An 18278-nucleotide genomic window follows, 5' to 3' on the forward strand; every position below is an offset into this window, starting at 1 on the left:
CCATGGAATATTACAGAGCTAAGGGGATTTTTAGGCCTAACAAGGTATTATCGCAAGTTCGTTCGTGGGTATGGCTTGTTAGCCCGGCCTTTAACCACTCTTCTGAAGAAAGGACAATTCGGGTGGAATACTAAAGCTGCAACAACATTTGAGCAATTGAAACTTGCCATGACTCAAACTCCAGTACTTTCTATGCCTAATTTTAACGATGTTTTTGTTATTGAAACTGATGCGTCCGGTGATGGCATAGGAGCAGTACTGTAGCAAAACGACAAACCAATAGCTTACATGAGTTGAGCGTTGGGTATAACAAAAAAGACTTGGTCGACATATGCGAAAGAGATGTTGGCAGTGGTAGAGGTGGTCAGATTTTGGAGGCCTTATTTATTGGGGCAATGATTTGTGATACAAACAAATAAAAAAAGCTTAAAATATCTCTTGGAGCAGAAGATAGCAACTCCTGATCAACAGCAATGGATGGTCAAACTCATGGGTTACGATTACGAAATCCGATACTGCCCCGGCAAGGAAAACGCTGCTACCGATGCACTCTCTAGAAGAACTGACAGCCCAACTCTTAATCATCTTTTTGTACCGCAGGTGTCACTATGGGGAGAAATTAAAAAGGCTATGCATGAAGATGATTATCTAAAGAAGATTGCACAGCAAGCTGAGACTCAACCTGATGGCCCTTACACGGCAAAAAACGGCCTCATATTCTTCAAAGGCAGGGTAGTAGTTCTGCGGAAGATGCGTGACTTATTATTATTTGAGGCCCACAATACCAAAATAGGAGGGCATTCCGGAGTCCTTCGCACTTACAAACCCCTGGCGCAGCAATTTTATTAGCCCTCAATGTTTCAATCCGTTCATGATTATGTAAGTAAGTGCGTTGTTTGCCAGAAGACTAAGAGTGAAACGTTGCAACCAGCAGGGCTTCTTCAATCGTTGCCTGTTCCTTGCCAAGTGTGGGAGGATATTTCTTTAGATTTTATTGAAGGGCTGCCTAATTCACAAGGAAGAGATGCAATATTTGTGATAGTTGACAGGCTCAGTAAATATGCACACTTCCTTTCCTTGTCTCACCCATTTACCGCTAAATCTGTTGCTGAAAGATTTGTTGACAGAGTGGTAAAACTACACGGCATGCCCAAGAGTATTGTAAGTGATCGGAATCCAATATTTATTAGCAAATTTTGGAGTGAATTTTTTACATTGTCAGGCACACAATTGAAGATGAGTTCAGCCTATCATCCGCAAACGGACGACCAAACAGAGGTTGTTAACATATGTCTGGAGCAATATTTACGCTGCTTTGTGCACTAGTGGCCACGCAAGTGGAACATGTATTTGTCGTGGGCTGAGTTTTGGTACAATACCACTTTTCATGTATCCACCCGAATGACTCCTTTTCAAGCTCTCTATGGTCGGCCTCCACCTTCGGCCCCCATGTATTCGATCGGGTCTTCGCCGGTTCACGAAGTTAATCACGCCTTACAGACCAGAGATGAGTTATTGCGGCAACTAAAATCTAACCTTGTTGCAGCGGCTAATCAAATGAAACAGACGGCATACAAGAAAAGGAGGGATGTCGAATTCAAAGAAGGAGACATGGTGTACTTGCGCTTGCATCCGTACCGGCAATCTTCAGTTTTTAAACGTGCACATCAAAAATTATGCAGCAGGTATTTTGGACCATATCAAATAATTCAAAAAGTGGGGCATGTCGCTTATAAGCTCCAGTTGCCAGAGGGTGCCAAGGTCCATTCTACATTTCATGTTTCCGTACTAAAAAAAGCAGTGGGAGATTCAACAATGAGCAGCACGGAGTTACCTCCTATAGATGATGAAGGTGTGCTGGATTTGGAGCCTAGATTAGTTCTGGACACTCGGTGGCTTAAAAGAGGTGGTAATGTTATTGAGCAAAGTCTGATTCAATGGAACAATCTACCAATGGAAGAGGCCACTTGGGAAGATACTGCCGTCATTAAGCAGCAGTTTCCTTCGCTGGCCCTTGAGGACAAGGGTCCTCTTCCACGGGGGAGTGATGATAAGAAGCTACGCAGAACTAATCGTGTAGCCAAACCCAACAGCAAGTACATGGAATATGCATGGGCATGTCATTAGCCATGCAACCTTTGAGATGATGATTTGGAGTTGACTTCTTCAAATTATTCGTTGCTAGGAATATGCATGGGCACGTCATTAGCCATGCAACGTTTGAGATGATGATCTGGAGCTGACTTCTTCAAATTAACCGTTGCTTATTCAGAGGAGATCTTTCATGCAAGTATTTGTTTTGGTATATTTTGGAATAATAGTCAGGTTGTTGAGATGTTGTTAACGACTTGATTTAGCTTCAAGCCTTGTTTCACGGCTAAGGAAATTAGTTTTGTATTAGACTATAAATAAGCTCTTTTATTCAATAATATGATCATCAGATTTTTATTCCAAAAACATTATTTGTGGTAGTTCTCGCCCAAAGAAGAACAAGCAATTTACTTTGTCAATTCTGCTAGTTTTGACTGGGACCTCTATTACAAACATTACCTGTGTCCATGATTTCCTTCTTTTATTTTCTTTTCGGCTTGGCCAAACAAAAAAGTGCAACTGGTTACAGAAAACAAACTTTAGAAGCAAGCAGACAATTTCAACTGATTTCAAGCTACAATTTGTAGTGATATATCACCTAAACATGTGTTCTCTTTCCAGCTAAAATTGTCAGTATGCTATTAAAAAAACCCAACGTTAACTATCATTAAGCTCTTAACAGCTTGTTCAAAAAATACCAAACTCTTCACAATAACTTCTAAACCTAAACCCTCCACCAACAAAGCAAAATCAATAAAACCTACAATCCAGAAAGTATTTGATAAATTAAAATAGTTAAAATTAAAAATACTATGAAAAACTCCAGAACTAATAATATGAAGAAATATGAAAATACAGAGAGAGAAAGTAAAAAGATACTTACCGGAGCAAATCCAATCGCCATTACGAGGGAGCCACTTGAAGCCAGCAGAGGCTTTAGTGTCGACTAAAAGACGGAGCTGCTTGCACTTGTTGCAAAAAGATCTAAACACGTAGTTTCATTTCTTATACCCATTACACTCCCAATCTCCTTCTCTCCCTTCTTCCACTCTTTTTCTCTCTCAAAAGTCAGAAGAGCTGCAAGGCTACTCTTTCCTGCAATTCATGGATTCTCATCACATGAAAAAAATTAAAATTGATAATAATCAAATAATAAGTGAATAAAAATTAGAGATAAAGTAAACAAACCTCTTGTTCTCGCTTAAGGTCTTGAGAATGTTCGACCCAGAATTGATAGGTTCGGGTTCTGGCTTCGACCCACGAAGCCAAATTCCTATACCTCCCATCAAATTCATAACAAAGGGCCTAACATTCCTGATAATTATAAACCCTAGAATTGCCATAAGGAGGCCATGATAAATTCGCTAAATGAAGTTGACGTAAGCCATGATGAAGAATATGGGTTTTGCAGCTACTGAAATTAAGTTTTGTGGGTTCAATTTGATTCGATTGAATGACGGATCTAGGTTTTGGTTTATGGATTTAATGAATTTGCAAGGGAGGGAACGTGTTTGACGATGAAAAGAAAAACAGCGGGAACCTGTAAAACTTTCCAAGTATCGGATAGCAATGTTCTTCTCAACGGCACCAACAAGAAAAAATATTTAAATGATAAATATTTACTTATTAACAAAAATGTATAACGGCAGATATATAATTATCGGTTCGCTATTACAAAGTAATATTTGATAATCTATTTGAATTAATGTTTCAATAATTCGATAAATAAACTCTGTTAAAATTTAGTAGTTTAGTGGCATAATATCTATCTATTATTTGATTTGATTTCACTTAGTGCAAAATAGTATTATAGATTCTGAAACCCAATCTAATAAGTCTTATCTTATAACTAATATGTTCAAATTTTTGCATAGCAAATCCTGAAAATTTAAATTAAATTACTATATAAAGAATCGCTTATTATTTGAAATTAGTTGAAGTTAATTGCTTCGGTATTCTATAGACATTAAAAAAAAAGACCATAATTAACAAAGTAAAATACATTTACAAGTTAGTGGTAAAATATTTTTTACAATATTCGAAGATGCACCTGTTGAAAATACAAATGCCAATTACCAATAAGAAAGTTGTGGTATATTCTTATTGAGAAAATGCCTTTTGAAGATGAAATTTTTAACAACATGCTTACCGTGCAGGTTGTCATTTTGTCTATGAGATTCAGTCTATGAGATTCACCGCAATCAGAAAACTATTGTAATAATATGTTTAACAATGGGCCCTAAAACATGTTGTTAAAGGTGAACTTTTAGTAATTTTTAGCAATACGGAATCTTGGAACGTTATTAAATATGATAATTTACAAATTAAAACGTTGTTAAATATCATATTTTACAACAAAATCGTAACACGCACGTTGTTATGTTCTTGTTATCTTAACTCTTTTTTCTTGTAGTGAATATCTTTTTTAAATAAGGAAACAAAAAATAAATTAAACTGACTAAAATAAATAAAATAATAGGAGATACTGTCAAATTAGAAACCTGTTGTTGATATACGAAGGAAATTGGATTGACGACTGGAATACAAAAAGCATATTAATTTGAAGAATTAATTAATACCTGATGATTAAAAACAGCTTCTTTTTACACATCCAAACTCCTATTTTGTGATCAAGATTTCGAATTCTATTTCTTACACTCAAAAACTGCCTTATTAATCAAATAATTCGAACAATAAGGAAATATAGTGAGACAATTTGTGGAAATAATTAATGCCAACACATAATAATTAAGCAAGAAAGATAAATTCATCAAATTCGATTATTCTTTTTCATTGAACAATATTCACATGCACATAGTGCTATTGGGCAAAAGAAAATGTTGCAAGTACCTGAGTCCATCATCAACAGTGACATACCTCCAATTTACAATACTCAACATTCCCACACACACTTTCTCAATCCTAACTTTCTCATCTTCACAAAAAACGTTGCTACTAGAAAACCCTAACCTCAAATCTGCAACAATCCCACTAGCAGCTTCACTAGAACAACACCTCGGCGACGGCAGCTCCTCCGAAAACCACGACTCGGACGCCGCCGGAGAGAAACTCACCCTCCCTTCATAATCCATCATCGCAAAAACTCCTCCCCATCCGCGCAACAACACATTCCATGTGATTCCCACCTCCTCTTGTAAATCGATCAAACCAAAGCTACGAAAACAATTCACGTTAATATCGATATCGAACCAGAACACGCCACTCGTGTCAGCACAACGTAATTCGTTTGCAGATTTTGCTAGGGTGAAAATTAGGGCATCAACTTCTATGGTGCGTAGCTCGACGGCGAAGATGAGGTTGTCGAGGGAAATGCGGGGTGGTGGAGGGGGTTTGAGCGACGTTTGGTGGCGGAGTAGCCGACGGAGAAGAGACGGCGATAGGAGATGTCCGATGGGTCGGTGAGTTTGAAGTTGGAGAGAGAAGGGTAATGAGATGAGCAAATGGGTTGCCAGAGGTAATCAGAGGACATGGATATATACCATGATTTGGACACACATGAAGCTATGGCTAGGGTTTTGGGGTCAAGATGCTGAGCAACAAGACTGAGGACCTACCATGGCGGAAAATTTCTTGAGGAAAGGCGAGACATTGGATTTCGATTGCTTTTTTTTTTTTTTTCTTTTTCATCTTTTGTTCACTCTTTAACGTGTGAAATTAATAGATTATTTTGGTTGTACTGGTTGATGTTTGATGATTATTGAGGGTTTTGCAAGCACGTGGAATGCTATGGTCAGTTGCATGGCTTCAAGTTGACACGTAGGATGAGATTGTGTGCCAATGTAATGTCTTTGTGTCATACACGTGCCGGTCAACGAAGCGCACACTTTATCTTTGTTTTACCATTTTGTTCTTCTACGGCTAGAGTCTGTTGGAACTTCATTAACTCTCTTAAGACTCCTAAACAGATCTCATCCAAACTCAAATTTGGCTGCACTTAATTTCATAAGTCCAACAGACAAATAGCTGGGGCGGCACCGATGCAAATTTTCTTGGGATCTCATGTCAGTAATTAAATGTGCGATTAGGATTTATTATTGTTATGTTTAATTCAATTATAGCAAATTAAACATTCCAACCTAATTGGAATACGAAATGGATGTTTGGTTGAAAAAAATGAGAGAAGAATGAAATGGAAAAGAGAGAAAAAAAGAAAAAATAAAGAAAAATTGTCAATCTCAATTTTAATGTTTTTTGGTTTAACATAAAATTATTTTTTTCTTTTATCTGTGTTCTTATTTTATTTTATTTCTTCAAATTAAACATGCTATATTATTCAAATAAATAAATCCTTATTGAGATTTAACAACAAATCAACATAATACTCCAAAACGATAGAAGAAGGTTTTATAGGCAGAAAAGAGCATGAGATTCGGATTCTTAAGGTCCACGGGAGGTTCTGGACATTTGTTAGTTAATTCAACAAGCTTTCTTACTTAGGTATAATATATCTCCATTAACTGATTTCACATTTTATTTTATTTTTTTAATATTCTTCTTCTTTGTTCTACTTCATCTGTAACAACATACTCAAGTTAAAACACAGACTATCAATGTAATTTTGAGAGAAATTAGGTCTCGTGCCTTTCGTTCAGAGAGGACGAAAGAAGAGAAATTAAGGAGGTAGGTATAGAAAATGCATCACTTAGGGTTTTTCTAAGATAATAAATAAAAAATAAATTCTGATAATTATCGCGTCTTAGTAGATCAAAGAAAGGTTAGATAAAAGTCAAAGAGTAATGATACAGCCACAAACTCTTGTACAAACTTATTTTGTACAAACTGACGTGGCATTAATTCATTGGTTGAATGAAAATATAAATTAATAAAAACAAATCATGTGGGCCAAGTGATATTTAATTCAACCAATCTTATCAAGCCACATCAGTTTGTACAAAATAAGTTTGTACAAGAGTTTGTGGCTGTATCATTACTCAAAGTCAAATTATGAGAGGATCTAAATTTAAAATTTGTTTGAACTTTTTACTTAAAGAAATATTTTACTAAAGGGATAGGAGAGATTTGACAGTCCCTTTTTTGACACAATAATATATACAAAATCTTAGAGTTTGTTTATTAAACGTTTGAAGTCTTAAATTTTATTAATTTAGATTTTTTAAAAATTACTTTTTTAAAACTAAATTTCTTCTAATTTATATTTGAATAGAAAAAATAAACTTTTGTGACTTTAATATGAATAGGAAAAGGTCTAAATGAGAAGTAAATATTATACTCTAAATAATATCTATATTACATATACTTATTTCATAAATTATAAAGCCTAATCCCCCTTATTTAAATTTTGATTTACAAGTACATGAATGTCAAAAAATCAAGTTTAAGATGTTTTTATTACTAAAAGCAAACAAGATGTCACTTATATTCAAGATACTGAGGAAAAAAAAAATAAACATATCATTCAAAGATTTGTATTCAAACTTAAAAAAAGCTCAGATCTATTCAAATTTTAGCTAAAAAACATATGATACCTTAGTGTTTCAATACTAAACAAATCAAAGGATCAAATTCAATGCATACTTTTATTTGTATTAATAACAAATTAAAAATTAGTGAACACCATAACAATTATTAAATCATTTTTTCGTTTCTTTGTCTTATTTGTTGGATTTTTTAATCCAATATTGTTAGATCCTTAATCCAACATTGGGCTTATATTTGAATAATTATGTGTTGCGGACTGTCATAAAAGGTTAAGCTAAATTAAAAGTGATTTATTTAGGTTTTCGGTATTATGGACTTTAATGTATCTAATATGGTATGAGCCTTTAATGTGTAGAGACCCAATAATTTTTTAATTTTATGATGGGTAGAATTAGGAATATTCAGTGACAATAGGAAAATGTCGATTATATATGTGCTTTTGGTCCCTAGGTCACACATATCTTTTTATTCTTTTTCAAATCTCATCGTCAGAGAGAGAGCCCTAAGAAAACTTAAAGGATTCCCTAAGAGAACGTATAGATCTGGAAGGCCAACCACACAACACTAGAAAGCAATTCAGTATTATGGATACGGGTATGCTTCCGCATAATTTTGTTATTGATTCTTGGTGATACAACATGAATGCTCCTAGATTATAGGTGATGGTTTTCGCCAAATGAATTTCTTATCCCAACAAGTGGTATTAGAGCCAAGTTCATGTTGAATAATTAAGAATCAAATTTATTTTGATTAATGATTAAAAACTTTGGTGTTCTCCAATTTAATAATAGCAGAATTATTAATATTATTAATCTTGAGAACAAGATTAAGGAAATTTAGATTTTAAAATAAAAAAAATCGGTTTAAGGTTTAAAGCCGGCGGCAGCCTAGCCACCGTCAGCAGTCGGGAAAGGAGGCCGCAACTTGATTAGTATTAAAAACTGTCTAATTATCAAGCGATAATAATATTATTTTGTGCTTATGTTATAATTTATATTTGTGTTTATGCAATATATTAGGAATTATTAATTATGTTTTAAATATATATAATTTTGTGTATTTTTATGTGTTTATTAGGTAAAATATTAATTTTATATAATTCGAGGCTCCAAACAAATAAATGAAGGTCAAATTTGGATTCTGGAGGTCCGGAAACCTTAAGATCAGTCAAGATCGGCTTAAAATTGAGCTTGTGTAAAAAGAGTTGACTTTTCCTATTGACCGAGCATTGATTGGATGATGAAATGAGCTTACAATAAATATGAGTGCATGAGATAGCTGGCAGTTTTGACTAAATCTAAACTGTTCATGATTCAATGGCCATAATTGTGCCACGTGGTAATGGTTGGTGAAGCAAGTTGTAGGATCCGAATCTTTGTATTTGGGTCGATCCGATCCACCCATTAACCTGCCAAATCTCAACTGTTCTTTGGCCAAATCGGACGAGTCAAACGATGCCACGTGTGATGTTGACTTTTGAAGTTTGACCAGCATTGGATCTTGATCTAAAGGTTGTGAGGAGCATATGCATGAAGCTTATGATGGACTGCAACACACTCGATTATGAATTTATTTTTCTATAAATAGAGCCTCATTTTATGTTTCTAATCATCTCTCTACAACTCTCTTCTTCTCAAATTCTCTCCATCTACTTGTAATCTTGATTTTCAGGTGTGTTTTTAATATTTTGTATAGTTATTTTTATAAATAAAATTAGTTTTATTTTCAATTTTAGTTGTTTTTATTACTTTTAATTATAAGTAATTCAATTTTAATATTTCTTTTTATTTTAATTATGCTCAACTAAATAATATTAGTTAGGGGAAGGTGAAACTCTTAAGAAATAAATATGATTTAATCAAATTCTATTTTTAATTTTATAAATTAAATTATTTTCTATTTAATTTTATACATATTTTATATTTTGAAATTTTGATTTATTGTAAACAAACAAATGAATTTAGCATAATAAATTCTTAATATCTTAATATAAGGTATGGTAAAATAATATTTTGACTTATTGTAGACAAATTAAATTTTGGCACAATAAATCTTAATCCATCATAAAATTAAAGGGAAAATAATAATAATTTATATAATTAATCTTTTGGGCAATAAATAAAAAAAAGGCAAAAAGAATTTGTTAAGTTTTATTTACTATTAAGAGTGGATTCACAACCCTAACTAGTTCAATTTCAGAGTTTCATTTAAATTAAGTTGTTTATATTCAAGTTTAAATTTCAATTTTTAGTTAAAATAAAATAAACAAATTAAATCTTTTCTCTGTGAATCGACCTCGGACTCACCGAGTTATAATACAACAAGACACTCTTATACTTGGGAGTTAAAAAATACTTTTAAGTTGTGTCAAGTTTTTAATTATCCCCTAGCAGCCAAGCCGTGGCTACATGCCACGACAAACAGCTTAAAAGAGGCAGCCATGGCCGCCTCCTAAAGGAAGAAGAAGCAGCGGCATGGCTGCCGTGAGCAAGAAGGAGAAAAGAAAAAATGAAACTAGGGTTACATGGATAATATCTTAAAGGTTCTTCAATGTTATAAATTTCTTTTTCAGCAAAATAGTCAAGACGTTTTTCATTTAAGTCCTAAACTTATTTGGGCTTAATTAAATTAAGTTTTGGGCCCAATATTTTGGGTTTGATTGATTAAAGCGGTTGATTTATATTAGTCCTTTAAAGTTAAAATTAATTTTAGTTCATTAAATAAAAAAAAGGGTTGATTTGATTGTAGGCTGGTTCAAGATTCGGTTCAGGTTACCCAAACTGCTCCAGTCTTGAATCGGTTACTAGTTGATCGGTCAACAGTCAACGGTTGATCATCACATTCACCAAAATTTGATCTTTTTTTTTAATTTTTTGAGGTAATTTTTGGTATAATTTTAATTTCAAACATTGGTAAGTTTATATGTATATAAATCAATTAAAGCAACATGTCGCCAAAGTGACCTCTATTATAGAAATTAATTTATTTTGTAATATAAATAGTTTCGTACATTAATTTCTTTAAATATTGATTGGCCCAAAAGAAGGTCCATATTTAATAGAATTGCATGTACACTTGTGGTAATAAACACGTGATGATTATTCGGTTTTACATGTGAGCAATAAATTAGCCCAAAGGAAGATTAATTATTTGATATGTTCTTATTGTCAGTGTTTGATTACTACACCAAGATATCACTTACAAGTTAATATTTTGTCCAACGATGAAATATTAATAGAGTGCTTGGTATCTTAAGATGGGGTTTACCTTTATTTGAATTTATTTTTTATTTTAAGACTAATATGAGCTTGTTTTGTTTGTTAGTTGTTCTTAATTCAGTTATGTTTGCTGCTAATATTACTACCAACAACAATTCTATTCCTATGCTAAATAGCTCTAATTTCAAATCATGGCACGAGAACATCTCAATAGTTCTCGCAGTCATGGATCTTGATCTTACATTAAGGGTTGATTCTTCCTTACCTCTTACGGATGAGAGTACCCCTAATGATAAAAAGAGAAACGGAAAGGTGGGAGAGATCAAATCACATGTGTATTATGATCATGAAGAAGGCAATTTCTGAAGCATTTAGGGGTTCAATGACTGAAAAATAACTACAGATAAGGTGTTTCTTGCATAGATTGAACACAAGTTTGTCAAGAACGAAAAGGTTGAAATTGGTACACTCTTGACAAGCCTAATTTCAATAAGGTATGCAGGTTAAGACAATATTAGGGAGTACATCATGGAGATATCTCATATTGCTTCTAAGTTAAGAGCACTTAAACTAAGAAGCACTGCACTAATTATCACGCATGGCGTGCTAAGAAAGGTATGCTTCTTAGTTTGGTTTGTTTTGAGGTTAATTTAACTTCGGTACCTAGACATATGTGGTGGATAGATTCTGGTACAACCACTCACATTAGTATGCCTATGCAGAGTTACCTAAGTTGTCAAAAACTCAGTGATGGTGAAAGATACATGTATGTGGGCGATGGCAAGATTATTTTAGATAATTATTAAAGACTGGACTTTATTTGGAACTTGATGAAACATTTGTTGTTCCATCTTTTAGATGGAATTTGATTTCTATTTCTACTTTGGACAAATTTGGTTTTTCTTATTCATTTGGGAATGAAAAATTTAGTTTGTTTCATGATTTAAAATTGGTTGGTTTCAGTTCTTTGTCAGACGATGATAATCTTTATATACTTGATACAATTACTTCATTTAATGAATCCCTGCAATTAAGTACATAAGGTGTAAAAAGAAAATTAACCAATGAGAATATAGCTGCGTTATGGCACAAAAGATTAGGTCATATCTCCAAATAGAGAATAGAGAGACTTGTGTTAGACACAATTCTCGACCCCTTAGATTTTAAAGATTTTAACATATGTATTAATTGTATCAAGGGGAAACAAACCAAGAAGAGGAGATTTGAAGCCAACAGGACTTCGGATGTCTTAGAACTCATCCATACTGACATTTGTTGGCCATTGCTTGCGGCTGCTTGGAATGGTTAACAATATTTTATGATGTTTATAAACGATTTTTCTAGATATGACTATATATATTTTCTCCATGAAAAGTCACAGTCCTTGGATATGTTCAAAATTTTTAAGGCTGAAGTTGAGAACTAATTTGACAAAAGAGTCAAAAGCATCATATATGACCGTGATGGCGAATACTATAGCAAATATAATGGTTCAAGTGAACAACGTCAAAGACCATTTGCTCAATTACTAAAGGAATACAATATCGTCCCACAACACAATATGCCAGGTTCGCCCACTATGAATGGTGTTGCTGAAAGACGAAACAGGACGCTTAAAGACATGGTAAGGAGTATAATTTGTTGTTCTACCTTACCAGAATCACTTTGGGGAGAAGTGCTTAAGATTGCAGTATATATTCTTAATAGAGTTCTAAGTAAAGTAATTGTTAAAACCCCTTACGAGCTTGTAAATGTAAGAAGCCTAGTTTAAAGCACTTGCATATTTGGGGATGTCAAGTTAAGGCAAGGCCTTACGGATATAATGAGAAGAAGATGGACTCAAGGATAGTAAGTTGTTATTTTATTGGATATTCAGAACGATCTAGAAATAAATTATACAAGTTTTATGATCTCACGACTAAGTCGATTTTCGAGTTGGGAAATGGTCAGTTCTTTGAGGATGTCGAGTTTGCGAGGGGAGATACGGTTAGAGATTTTGTCTTTAAAGAAGAATATGTTAATATTCTCATAGGTGGTATTGGCATTGATCAGGGTCTCATTCCTGACTTTGTTCAAGACACAACATATCAAGATAATGTTGGAGATCCCCCCATATAAGAAGTTGTTCTAGAAGAATAAGCTCTACCACCTCAAGAACCTATGATATTAAGAAGATCCACTAGAGAAGGGAGAAGTACATGGTCAGATTATATTGTATTTCTCTAAGAATATGAGGCAAACATTAGAGTGATGAAAGATGATCTAATCATTTTTTGCTAAGCCATGAAAGTTCCAATTCCCCGAAGTAGATTGATGCCATGAATGAAGAGATGAAGTCCATGAAGGACAATAAAGTATGAGATCTTGTCCCATTGCCACAAAGTGCGAAACCTATTGGTTGTAAATGCATATTTAAGATTAAGGGGGATTCGAAAGGCAATGTGAAGAGGTACAAGGCGCGTCTTATTGCAAGGGACTTTACACAGAAAAAAGACATCGACTATAAAAAGACTTTCTCTCTAGCTTCTTCGGAAGACTCTTTCAGGATTATAATAGCGTTAGTGGCGTATTTCGATATTGAGTTACATCAAATGGAAGTAAAAACGGTATTTCTAAATAGCGACATTGATGAGATGATCTATATGGTGCAACTGGAAAATTTGTGTCCGAAGACCCAAAAAATATAGTTTTGCAAACTTAAAAAATCTATCTATGGGCTCAAATATGCATCTTGACAATGGTATTGCAAGTTTCATCAAGTAATTTTCTCATTCACTTTTGAGATGTATTTGGTCGATGATTGTATATACCATGAGTTTTGTGGGAGCAAATATACTTTTTTGGTTTTATATGTTGATGACATTTTACTTGCTAGCAGCGATATAGGTTTATTGCACAACACCAAGAGATTTCTAGCAAAGAATTTGAAGTTAAAAGTTCTTGGTGACGCCTCTTTTGTATTAGACATACAGATACATCGGGATTGCTTCTAATTTTAGGGTTATCATAAAAAAACTATATTGAAACAGTTCTCAAGAGATATGACATGTAAGATTGCAAATCAGGTGATACCCCTGTGGCTAACGAAGACAGGTTTAGTCTTAATCAGTGCCCTGCGAATGATTTTGAGGAAAAAGAAATATAGAAGGTTCCTTATGCGTGAGCAGTAAGAAGTTTGATGTAAGCTCAGGTTCGTACGCGACCGAATATTGTGTACGTTACTGGGATGTTGGGCAGATATTTAAGTAATTCAGGAATAGACCATTAAAATGCAGCCAAAACAAGTCTTGCAGTACTTACAAAGAACAAAAAACTACATGCTCACATATCGGAGGTCGGATCAGCTTGAGATCGTTGGGTATGCTGACTCAGATTTTGCTGGATGTCAAGATAGTATGAAGTCCACTTTGGATTACATCTATCTACTAGCTGAGGGTGCTGTCTCTTGGAAAAGTGCTAAATAGCCTCTTATAGCCTCTTCTACGATGGCGCAGAGTTTATAACATGTTATGAGGCATCCAATCACAGAGTATGGCTACGAAAGTTTGTCATGGGACTGTGTATAGTAGATGGTGTTGATAAATCACTTAAGTCATTTTGTGACAATAAGTCAGCAGTGCTGTATTCTAATAACAACAGGAGTTTGACAAAGTCGAAGTATATAAACATCAAGTTCCTAGTTGTTAAAGAAAGTGTTCAGAGTTGACAATTATCTATAGAGCACATCAGTACTGTTAAGTCTATTATTTATAGAGTTGGCATTTTGTAGCAAGTTTAGTTAAATTGGAAGTTTATTTATTGCATATCTTGTAATATGGATTAATTTATTAATTCTCTAATTTAGTGAGATTCCAATTAATTAGGAATATTTATTTTCTAATTTAATTAGATGTCTATTTTAGCAAGTTAATTAATGGTGGGATTCTATAATTGGCACATGAGATCTATTTAGAGCAAGAAGTTGGTTCAAACAGGAAGTCATTAAATGCATTAGATATTTCTTAGGAGACAAGTAAGGCAAGATGACCAAATTTAATCTTATTCAGATTCATGGGAATTATAAGAGGAAAGAAACTCTTATTTAGAAAGAATCCAAGTCTTTTAAGACTTGCTATTTTAGTGAAACCCTAGTGCCTATATAAAGAGAGGTATTTTACAATTGAAGTTGGATCGCACAACACAGAACATAAAGTAGAGAAGCAAAATTCGGCCTCCTCCCTAGAGAATCCAGATTTGGTGCATAATGTTGTGTTGATTTATTTTCTTATCTTCTTTTTATCTCTGTGGAGAGTTTATGTGGATCGTGGATCACTAGACATTGAAGAATTGCTATTGATCACTTTGCGAAGTGCCTTGAGGATCGTGGATCAAGAGTGGTAGCAATTATTCAAGAGAAGCAGATTCATTTTATGGTTGAGTAAATTGTATGGTAATAAACTGTAAGTGAGAGTCTTAAGTTTGGTAAATCTATAGATTGTAATATCTCAACTTAGTGAATTAATTAATTCGAACCACGTAAAAATCTCTATGTCATCTATTTTTTGCATTTTATTGTGTTTTTGAAAAATTAATATTTTTTAGGGAAATTATCATTTGTATACCCTTAGTTTACTCCATTATCAAAAATACTACAACACTTTGAGGGTGTATCAATCGTCCACCCTAAGTTGACAAAATGTATCAGCTGACCACCAAACCGTTAGTTGCCGTTTAAGTATGATGACGTTATAAGGATAATTTGGTCTTTTCATATGATACAAGTGATAACTTAAGGGTATAGAAGTGATAAAAAGAGAATTTAAGGGTATACAAGTGATAATTTTTAAGGGTAAAATCGTCAATTCACTGTAATTTCGTTAACTTTCAAACGACAACTAACGGTTTAGTGGTCGGTTGATACATTTTGTCAACTAAGGGTGGATAATTGATACACCCTCAAAGTGTCGTAGTATTTTTGATAACAGAGCAAATATAGGATATACGAATGATAATTTCCCTATTTTTTATGCGTATAAACAGTAACTGTGAACAACACATGAACAGTAACTATAAATAGTACTTCTGAAAAAAGTTAATTTTATTTGTGCTTATTTTAGTAATAATATTATTTATTCAAAATTGAGTGTTTTGACAAGTTCAAATAGCCTTACCCTCTATTAATAAGTAGGAGTAGATAGAAGGATTCAAAAAAGAAAAAAAAAAGAGTGTATGACATGTCTTACAATTTCTAAACAAAATGTATGACATGGTCTTTTGTTATAAAACTATCTAAAATGTCATCCAACTAGAGATGGCAATGAGGTGGAGGTGGGGGTGGGGAGGCCTAACCCATTCCCCACTCATTAAAAATTTGGCCTCCACCCTATTCCCCAATAAATTTAATAAAGTGGGGATGGGGAACCCCCATGTGAGGAATAATTCCCCATCCCCATCTTATTTCCCATTTACTTATTTTACAATAGATATGAATATATGATTTTAGCAAATTAAAAATTAAAGACTTAAATAGAATCATTATCATATTATAAAGTATTCAAATTATTTTAAAAAAATCTCCGAAAGTTTGAAATAATTTATTGAAATAATATCGAAACTGAAAAATATTTTAGAAGAGTATCATTTTAAGAGAAAAGAAAACATAACAATGTTTTAGGGTTGAATAAGAATTATATTATACGGTTTCTTTTAGTTATAACCTATTTATATTAGGTAAAATAAAAAAAATTATTAACCAACATTGTAATATATATATGGGAATTGGGGTGCGGATGGGGCATGGAGCACAAAACCAAATCCCACCCTATAAAGAATTTGGAGATTGTTTTTAGTAGATTTTGAACGCATGTATGAATGCCACAAAACCAAGCTAAGAACAATAACTTTATTTTTATCGGGGTGCGGGGTGCCTCGCTTGTTCGGGGTGTACAAGTTGTTTCGGTTTTTTATGGAGTGAAGGAGGACTGAGATGGTGGTGGATATGGTGGGAGGTTCGACTTCAGGTGTGGAGAGCTGCCAAGAGTCACCTTAAACCTGCAAAACGAAGAGAAAGAGGTCAATGTTGTGCAAATTTTATTGAATTCGCAAGTGCACGAATCTATTGTAGAATAAATTAATGGTGATTCGTGTCGATCCCATGAGAAAGTGGATTTTAATTATGTGTAGAATTAATTTTCTAAGTGGGTGGTTGGACTTTTTATGGAAGTGATTTGAATTCTCTTAAAATTTAAATTAAAATGGCGGGAATAAATTAAAACGAATTCTATTGAAATGAAGCACTTGGGTATTTGGATCTGCATCAACATGCACTATGGGTTAAATATTCCTTATTAATGTTAGTCAAATCATGAGGAGAATTTCCACTCGTCATGAGCCACACTCTGATCAATATAGTGTTAAGGGCTTATCGTGCCAAATAATAATAACCTTGTATTAGGGAGTCGGTTAAACTAGTGCGGTATCTAGACAAGATTATTACAAATTGTCGACGAAAAGTCAAAATATCCACAATAATTATAGGGGAAGAGAAAATAAATTTACCAAATAAAGCCCATAGCACATGTTGAGACCTCACCTTCAATGCAAGCTTGAAAGAAAATTAGCTACTCATAATTGAACTAAGGGTAAAATAAAAATTTATTAAAATACGTAGAAAATACAAGATGGAGAATGATTTACAAAAAATGAAGCTCAAAAATGAATTCAGGGGTGCCAAATTAGGGGGGAGCCCTCTTTTTATAAATACACTAAGTAAATCATGGTCATCGTATTAAAAATATTTTGGACGCTTAGGATTGCGCCACGTCATTAGTCAACACTACACAGTTTGACCACGCGGTTTGAATTGTAACACGGTTTGACTACGCGGTTTGGTTGTAAATAATTCTATGTATATGCATGTATCGTACGCGCGATTTTTGGTCCACTAACATGCTGCCACGTCACCGATCAACAGTACATAAGAATTTTAGTCCAATAGAATCGTGACACCTCATCAGTTAATGCCACATCTTTGGTCAATGCCACACTTTCTAACACTCAACTACTCCGACTCCTGACTTTTTGAGGACAACTTGCACATGACTGACTCATGAACTATCAGAAATGGGGTAAATGATACCTTTATCTAATAGCTTAAAGACTTTAGTTCTAACAACTTCTTTCATATTAGGATTTAACCGACGCTGTATTTCCCTAGTAGGTTTAGCATTTTCATCAAGGTGAATGTAATGCATGCAGTCTACTGGGTTTATACCTTTTATATTAGCTATGGACCATCCTAATACTCTTTTGTGCTCTTTTAAAACATCCAACAACTTACCTATTTGTTCGTCATTTAGGAATGATGAGATGATTACCAGTAGATCATTTTCTTCTCCCAAAAATATATATGCCAAAGTGTTGGGTGATGGTTTGAGCTCGAGTTTCAATGGTGATTCTGATGATGGGATGAGTTTTTTTTCTGATGTTGCTAGTTGTTCAATTTTTGACGTCCATTTATTAGTGTCCATA

General features: G+C 33.8%; 1 protein-coding gene across 1 annotated transcript in view; it reads right to left on the bottom strand.

The window, feature by feature from the left end:
- Positions 1–4895: 4895 nt before the first annotated feature.
- LOC18033092 (probable F-box protein At5g04010) overlaps positions 4896–18278 on the bottom strand; it is a 22813-nt gene continuing 9430 nt past the window's right edge. The window contains 2 exon segments of the mRNA XM_024187412.1: positions 4896–5446; positions 5449–5739. Coding sequence (XP_024043180.1) covers positions 4896–5446; positions 5449–5739 — 842 coding nt within the window.

Source organism: Citrus clementina, unplaced genomic scaffold, assembly GCF_000493195.1.
Source record: "Citrus clementina cultivar Clemenules unplaced genomic scaffold, Citrus_clementina_v1.0 scaffold_9, whole genome shotgun sequence".
Taxonomy (NCBI): domain Eukaryota; kingdom Viridiplantae; phylum Streptophyta; class Magnoliopsida; order Sapindales; family Rutaceae; genus Citrus; species Citrus x clementina.